Source organism: Falco biarmicus, chromosome 2, assembly GCF_023638135.1.
Source record: "Falco biarmicus isolate bFalBia1 chromosome 2, bFalBia1.pri, whole genome shotgun sequence".
NCBI classification, from domain to species: domain Eukaryota; kingdom Metazoa; phylum Chordata; class Aves; order Falconiformes; family Falconidae; genus Falco; species Falco biarmicus.
The window spans coordinates 98,252,819-98,261,782 of NC_079289.1; the positions used below are offsets into that span (position 1 = coordinate 98,252,819).

General features: G+C 34.3%; 1 protein-coding gene across 1 annotated transcript in view; it reads left to right on the top strand.

The window, feature by feature from the left end:
- Positions 1-6,121, top strand: part of PUDP (pseudouridine 5'-phosphatase) — a 75,331-nt gene extending 69,210 nt beyond the window's left edge. Inside the window, exon 4 of the mRNA XM_056329951.1 lies at positions 5,716-6,121. Coding sequence (XP_056185926.1) covers positions 5,716-5,892 — 177 coding nt within the window. The 3' untranslated portion in view covers positions 5,893-6,121. The remainder of the gene's footprint in view (positions 1-5,715) is intronic.
- The last annotated feature ends 2,843 nt before the right edge of the window (positions 6,122-8,964 follow it).

Consider the following 8,964-nt stretch of genomic DNA (forward strand, 5'->3'; position numbering starts at 1 on the left):
GTTAATAAAAATCTGAATTAAAAAGTATATGTGCGTAAATTTCCAAACAGTTCTTAACATGAATCATTGAATAATAAAGAACAGTGACTAGTAGTTAGTATTCTGGATACTCTGATGCATAATTCATTTGATTACAAGTTTTCAGCTTGTTTTTTCATTTGTTACAGCATTTAAAAACATCTTGGGTTACTCTTCATTTTCCTTAATGGAACTAAGTTGTGGGCTGAAAGCTGCATGACTTTCTTAAACAGCATATTTAATATGATTCTGTTATGCCTGGCTAGTCAAACTGACATACGTCCTTAAAATTAAGTCTAATTTGTTACTGCTACTGAGACTTTTCCCTATTTCTGGAAAGAGTGTAAGTCCAAAGATCAGGAGAGAAACATTAATCAAGTTATTTCATTATTGTTTTTTGTTAATTCTTCAGAGAGTTAACATAGTGGGAGGCCAGAATTGCAAATACTGTAGCTGCTTAAAATGCATTTATTCAATAACATTTAAGTAACGGGTGGTATATGGGTCACCCAGAAATACATTTTCCCCTTGTTCTTAGATACTTTGTATATCAAAGCGTAGGAAAAAACCTCCCACAAGTTACCTAAAAAATAGCCAAGCCACTGTGTTGCGACATATTAGTGAAGTTATTTTCTCTCTCTTTTTGTGAATTTCCATCACCTCCCATAAATGATAGAACAGCATCTTTTCAGCATTTTGACATGTTATAAGGGATATAGGTGGGTCTGTGTTGTATTCTGAATTATATTATGGGTTTTTTTAAATTTCTGGGTCACTCACACTAGTAACACAGTTGGTCAGTAGTGGAATTATTTTGAAAATTTGAAAAAATTGAGTCAGCAAGGAACAAGAGATACAATTTTAGCAGAACGAAACCCGTGATTGCAGCAGTCATCTCTTTCAGGCTGATAATTTATTTCTTAGATACTACTTAGTTTTGAATTATGACCACAGAGTATGAGCTAGTTTCTCACAATTAGGAAGGTAAAAACATGTTTGAAAGTGAACAGTTAACAAGTTACCTGTAGAAACGAAAGGCCTGATCACCTTCTGGTTTGCAAAGATGAGCAGTGTTGTTCTGAAATCAGTGTGAGCTGGCTGTACTGGATGGATTTCTTCCTGCAGCATGTCTTGGGTCTCACTTTGAAGCCATGGAAATCAATGGGGAGTTTTTTAGTGAGATGATGGAATTTGAATTAGGCCTTAAATGTTAAGACTCGGTTGTGCACGTATACATTAATTAATGTTTAAGGTTACCAAATGTTTCCAGAGTGCAAATTTTACCAATAACATGTCACGCTTTTGATCAGTTGATCATGGAGAAATATTAATGCTAAAGACATTACAGAAGTGTAATATGCAATCCATAAGAAGCCCCAAACATAGTATGTCATATTCTGATGTCAGATGTTTCTGTGTCATTTGAGGACAGAAGATACAATAAATGTCTATTGTCTCTTCTCACCAAGCACAGAAGGAGACTGGTTTTGTTCAGAAGTTGGAGAATGAACATCGAGATAACCTCTCAGAGTTCTTACCAGCCCTTTTTGAAACTGTGATTGGAAACCTCAAAATTCTGTTGTTTTCCCTTTTTGCTTTCATTCAGCAAGAGGGAAGATAAAATTAATTAGTATTATTTTGGTTTTAACCACTTTTGTCCCCAGAATTACTTTTGATCTTTTCCTTTGGTTTTTTTCTTTTCTTTTTTTTTTTCTTTAAAAAAAAAAGTCAGAGTCTGTACATGCACTGATTTTGAAATGGGGTTTTATGTCTGGTGGGAGGGTGAACGTGTCAGTAGTTCCTCAGAAGGCAGGATAGTTTTAATATATTTTAAATTTCTTTTAATATATTTTAATTTTTACATTGTAAAAATTCAATAGGATTCAATAGGACTGAAGTTTTTTAAGTATATTTTCCCTGAGGAAAGATTTAACCGTGTTGGCTTCAGTTTGAACAGACCACAAGGTACATGTTACAGTAATAGCAGGAAAAAAAAGTAAACCTTTTATTACTATTATTAATATTATGTTTAATATATTATAAATAATATAAAATATATAATAAATATAAATATATTACATGTAATAGTATTTTATTTATTATAATTTATTATAATTATTTATTATTACTATACATTTAATAATTTATTATTAATTCCATAGTAGCTGTTTTCCATGGAGCACATGAGGTATACAATGTAAAAATTAAAATATATTAAAAGAAAATATTTAGGTAAGAAAAGGAAGGAGTTAACAAATACTCAATTTTTTTTCTTCTTACACTTTTTATCAAAGCAAATGAAATGCTTGGTACTTTTACTGGTAAGACTCTGGTTCAAAGACAGAGTGCTATACTGCATGGTGTAGTCCCAGTGCCTGCAAATGTTTTCACTGAGATTAAAGGCCTAACCAGACCAGAATCAGCAAACAGATTTTTCTAATACAATATGAAAGAATTTGAGGCTGTATTTACGCATTTTAAAGATTATGAAAATTCTCTTTTCATTCTTTCTTTGTAGAACAATAGATGGTAGTGTTTAATTTGCAGATTTCTATGTGCATAAATTAAGCCATCTTTAGTCTCATCCTTCATTCTGTTGTAGAGCTGATACAGTAGTGTCATATGTGGTGAAGAATATTTGTTGAATAAGCACTCCCTGTGAATATATATTATCTTCACAGGTTTTGCAAACTCTTAATTTCAAAACTGATTTTAATTTTTTATTCTTCCATACTTCTTGGTTATCACTAATAGCAATATCACTTATGGATATTCCTGTTAGTTATGTAAATATTCCATTCAGACATATACAGTATATAGGTTGGAGGGGGCTTTATTTACGTACATACCAAGGACCCAACTAACAGTCTTTTGTTATATTCTTAAATTCCATGTAGGAAGATGAGGATATGAGGTGCTGAAGTGATTTTATTATTTCTTCCTTTGGTTAAATCATTCATTTTTCAAGATTCATAGAGTGAAAAATAAATCAGTATGCTTTACTACTTTACTTTTTTAAACATCTAGTTCATTCTAAAATGAAAACTGTCCTATATTAATATGACCTTTTGAGAGATCTCATAGCAGTAGTATTGATCAATGACACAAGTTCTAGAAATAATGCAGAGAAGCAGCCAGACTCTCAGCTGAAGTCTGTATAAATCTCATCTGTCTCTCTCAGTTGGAGTGATGCTGATGTTGCAATACTTACGCAAAATGGGGAAGAACTTGGCTGCTTTCTTACCTCTAAATTTAGTATGTGGGTGGGCCGGGACAGTGAGCAGTTTATAACATCTCTGTTATAACATCTCTGTTACAACATCTCTGCAGCAAAGTTAACAAATTCATTTTGGATGTGAACCTCTGTAAACCTTTTGTCATCCATTAAAAATGTTGCAGCGCTGTTGACAATAAGTGTCAGTAGCAGGAAAGACTGGAGGAAGACCTAGTACACTTATTTCCTGTAACATTAAACCCACTGTAATTGTGGGTCATTTGCCTGGCTTCTTTGGTAATCAAGAGTTTTAATTGCTTCTAGTTTCAGGGAATTAGTTAAGCTTTTCATTATGCATATTGCCTTCCATAATCATCCGCTCCTCTAGTACAGTAAGCTTAGTGACATCATGGAAGTCAATTAGGTCTTTCAAGGCAGAGCAGTGAAGTACATTTCTTTGTATGGGCTGGATTAGAAAAGGTTTCTGAAAGGCTTTGATAATGCTCTTCTGTGCAACATTTAAGCTTACTCTTCAAAAGGCAAAGCCTGTCAGGATTTTTAATTTACTGCCCTCAGAGTCCTCACAGTGCTTAGGGTCACAAGCTAAGGTACTGTTCAGAAAAAAATTGGCAGAACCATGCGTCCTTCCTAATAGCAATTGTTCCAAGCTTTGCAGGATCAACTAGTTACATATTTGTAATTAGTAATAGTGATAATGATCAACATTTGAAAATAACACATTGTTCAAAACTGGAATTCAGTGATTGTATAAAGGAAATGAGATTGGTGTGATTCCATTGGCTCACTAAAAATCACTAATTAAGTTTCACTTTATTACATGCAAGGTAGAGAGCACCTTTTACTTTCTCTTAGTAGACTCCAAGTGGTTGCTTGCATGTTGACTTGCAAGAATCAATATTTTAGAAAGAAAATAAAGCAGAAAGAAAGAGTTCATCCCTTCTTCCAAAGTTTCTGATAGGTGGGTGTATATAGCACAGACATTTAATAACACTTGCAAAAATCTTTTCTTGGAACTTTATTAAGTTTTTTGCAGGTTTCAACTTGGTTCTCTTAGAGCACAGCCAGAATAGAAAAATGTTGCGCATCCTTAATCTTCCCTGGTGAAATAGTTGTGTGCGAGACCCTAAAAGATGCAGTGTGCTTTTGTATGTTCTCCCAGTGTGTCATATTTCAGTCAAAAGTTAAACTAAGTTTCACAGATCATTACTTTTACCTGTTTGGTGTTAGTTGCCACAGTTTATTGAGTTGTGAAGAAAAGGATAAGACGATCCATCCTGGATATGTAGGAAGGGATTTGGTAGATCGATAATGAATGTACAGAAGGGCTTAATGCATGACAGAGAAATTTGTGATAAGGCAGAGTTGCACTGTCTGAAGGGTGTGGGGAAAATTGCGCTAACCATCCCAACATTGATGTTGCATTGAAATTACTTGGGGCAGTAATTTTAGTATTAGTAATAGTAGCAGTGCTAATAATATTGATAATGAATGTAGTCTGAATTGCGGAAATGTTAGAAATCACATGTCAGTGTAGGTCAGAATTTTTCAGATGGTTTGGATGCCAAAGGTTGCTTTGCTTTGTCCATGACCAAAAATTCAAACTTAGACTGGGTAATATCAGGAACAGGTGCTTCATTATATACATTCTGGAATGAACTCCAGAAGCACTATCTTTTCTTATATAAAAGTTCAGGCTAGATCACTTGCTGTATATTTATTCTTCAGTATTCTGATGTTAAATTTCAAAATTTGTGTAAATAATGTCTTGATTATTTTTAACATCTTTGCTTCCAAACTGTGATCTTGAGTGATTGTGACTATTTTAAGTCATGGAAATTTTACCTGCCTAAACTGTCTCTTCTCTAAAAGTAACCTTCCACTGTAATTGCTTTCTCACTGTTGCTTTGGAAGAATTAAGCAAATAGAGCATGAATTCAACAGCACTTTTCTGACAAGTAACTTCTGCTTACTCTCCACTCATCCAAAGTCTTACTACTGACATAGCTGGTATAGTCCTCCCCCTCTTGTGTGTGTAGGAAATGCCACAGCTCTAAGTGAAAGCACTGCTTTTGCCATTGTGTAGGCTGTAAAGTTGATCTTGAAGAGTTAAAATTGCCTGCTTATAAAGGTATTTAAGCACTTGCTTAACTTTACTTTAAGCTTGTGCTTAAACCCATCCCTATAAAACAAATCACTTAGGAACATCTGGATAACCAGTTGCTGGGATTTAAGTATGCGTGTTGATGTTTTTTTGAATTGAAATGAATTTGAGGTTAATTACCATGCAGATGTTCTAATTGAGAGGTTTGCCCTTGTTCTCATTAGGGATTTCTAAACCAGGAGTTGAATATAGCTTTCCTACTAATTTTTATTAGGGATCATTCCCTCTTTTGAAACAGAAGATTAAAAGTTCATAGTAACATTATTCTTTATTTTTTTCCCCTCACCTCCTTGTTTCTCAGTGTCTTGTGTTTGAAGATTCACCACTTGGAGTCAAAGGAGCCCTGGCAGCAGGAATGCAAGTGGTTATGATTCCAGATGAAAACTTAAATCCAGATCTTAAAAAGGAGGCAACACTACTACTGAACTCCATGGAGGATTTCAAACCAGAACTGTTTGCTTTACCAGCATATGATTAATGCCTAATGTCTAGGACATGCACTTGACTGAAGATCGGGAAAGTGGAATAAAATTTTGTTATGATTTTATGATTGTTTTGCATCTTTTCCTCTCTTTCTCAAAATACAGCACAAAAGTCCTGTTAGCACCAAGTCTTCCACACAGTACCTTTGAAAGTTGGCTGGAATGTTTATGAATTGTCTTATGATAAATGATAAATTAAAGCAGCATTTCATCTTGTGAAGTGAATCTAGCCTTGTTCTCTGTACATCATAATGTTTTTGGGGAATATGATGAAACTATTTAGACAATTTATTGTAACTGCATTGAAAGCTTCTTGTTCTGTTTCCACTTGAATGACTTACTGTTTAGATGTTAACCAGAAATCTGTTCTGGATTGGCTTTTATCCCATGACATTCTTTTTGATACAGTTATCACTATCAACATGTTTGTCCATTTCCTCATCCTATACTTGCCCTGCTTTGTATTCTGTTGTCTCTTCCATCCCTTGCCCACCCACCCACCAGTTATTTCCAGGGGTTTGTTGTACTTTCTGTGTTCTCTTATTTTGTTTTCTTCTTGGGGGTTGAATGAGATGACTTCCAGAGGTCCTTTACAACCTCCGTATAATTCTGTCATCATTTTTGTCATGGTGATTGCCTGCTAGGAGATATGCAAGGTTATGATCCTGCAGTTCAATGAAAATGCTTTGCTGCTTCTTTCATTTCCTTATATATTATTCTCATTTTCCATGTTGCCGTGTAGTCTTCCCTTTCATTCTTGTGAAATGAATCCATGCTGTGTCCCTGCTTCGATTCTGATAAAGTTATGGCCTTAACTCCTTAGTATCCAGATAGCTTTCTGTAAGCTATCCTTACTTTTCCATTCTTACCCCTTTCTTAAGGTCTTTTTTTGCCAAGTTTCCTATGGAGAGTTTTTATGTCTATTTTTAAAATACAGGAAGTGTACATTTGGTTTATTTAAATACTTAAAATTTATTTTCCAGGCTACCGTAATTTCCACAAAATACTTATGTTGTCATCTGTCCCTCTTCTGTGTGTTTCTGGCATCTCATCAGAACAATGGTAAGGGTCTCTTTAGAAAATGCTGGACATGTAGACAGGTTTTTGGTGGAATGTATGTGGAATACAAGCATTTAAAAAACTACATTTCTAATCAAGTGTCCATAAGCTGCTCCAGAATCTTGGTAAAATATCAACTCCGTAATGACAAGGAGCATGAAATATGTCAAATAAAAGAATTTCCATATATTTTGAGAAGACTTCTCTGACCTCATTTTTTTAGTATCATCTGTTTACCTATGGTCTTCCTCACAAAAATATTTTCTAGGCATTTCTGATGTTTAACAGTTTTAGTTTAAGAATTTTTTAATCAGGAACAAAAATTAATGAATCTCAGACCCTTCAGTATTCAGGGTGAGTTTCCTTACATTTTTTTCCTTCTAGATGTAAAAAAACCCCAAACTTTTACATCTTTTATGTAGACTGTTACTATTTTATGTTACTGTAGTGTGTTCATACCTCAAAAAATGAAGAAAATGTATTCCATATGGTCAGTCAAATATGACCTAGATGGTACCAAGAGAATTTTTGTACGTATAGTATAATGGTTTGCTGTTAAATGCTTTTCATCTAAGGATCTGGAAGCATTTTTTTGGAAAAAAAGGTGAATACTGTTTCACTGCAGGTAATTTACATATTATGTTATTTCTTTAGGTCCTTGGAAATTGCAGTTATTAGTGTTTGTACAGTGACAACAACCCATCCTATCCAATATTAATTCCATTTCTGGTCTTTCCGTGCAAGATAACAGAAATATTGCTATATAATTCCTCCTTTGACTTATGTTACATAACACCAAGTGTTACTGTAGAGCGATAATTCTGAGCTTTCAAGTGTAAAACAGGTGCCTGTTGGGATCCCCTTCGTTCATAATTACTGAATTCCAACAGGGAAGTTACTAGGTAGAACAAGCTTTAATAAGCTGTAATTAGTAACTTTTTCAAAGTTTACCCATATATTTAATTTAACTGGGGAGTTTTGTAAAAAAATAAAAATGAAGCACGTCTCATTTATAGTTTACTTCGAAGGAACTGTCATAAAAGTCTTGATTTTTTTTTAAAGATGTAGAGACATTAGTAAATATATCATTGACAAAATCAGAATTACTTCATCATGACCACCATGATGAAATCAGCATATCCTGCAATTCTAATTTAATAGCCTTATCTTTTGCTGTGAATTAATAGTCAGAAAACTATCACTTCTTAACTCAACAGTAAATCCTATGCTATACGATTATTCTGCCATGCACTTAGTATCCCACCTGACCATTCTTGTTAAGATTGTTGCCCCAAACTGAAATCTGTGAACCTGAGCCATATGGTATAACTTTCCCCTCCTTTCAGTAAAATTCTCTTCCATGTAGTTTACTGCTTGCTGTTGGCCAGCTTCCTGGTCCTGTGCTGAACCATTTTACTGTTCTTAAAGTTCTTTTCTCTTGACTGCATGAGAAGTCAAAAGAGTATACAAAAGTAAATTCTTCATCTATCATAATCTTAAAAATCCTGTCATCTCCATCATATACGAGGTGGATATTCATGTCAGCAGTAGGTGACTATGGCCTGCCTGATTAACCATATACCAAATATCAACATATCTTTGTGTGTATTCCTTACCTACTTTGGGGTTGGATTTGTGGCTCTGTAGCTTGATCATCTCAAAAACATCTGTTCAGAAAGGAAAAAGAAAGGATTACAAACTTGGATTCCTTCCTTCCATCTGCTGCTTTCCAGATGAAGTCCTGTTCTGACTGAGCTAAAAAAATCCATACCAGATCCTGGCTACAGATCATGAGGACATGTGAGCAGTCAGGACATTTGAATGGTCCATCTGTGTTTGTGTGAAGAGGACCGTTTAAAAACTAATCCAAAAACTCTATCCTCTAACTCATCAAGCAGATTTCAATCCCAGAAAATACTTAAGTGCATGCTTAATTCACTTTTATTAGGCATAGAAAGTAAGCACCAGCTTTTTTTAATTTTAAAAGTAATTTTAAGGATATGTTTAGT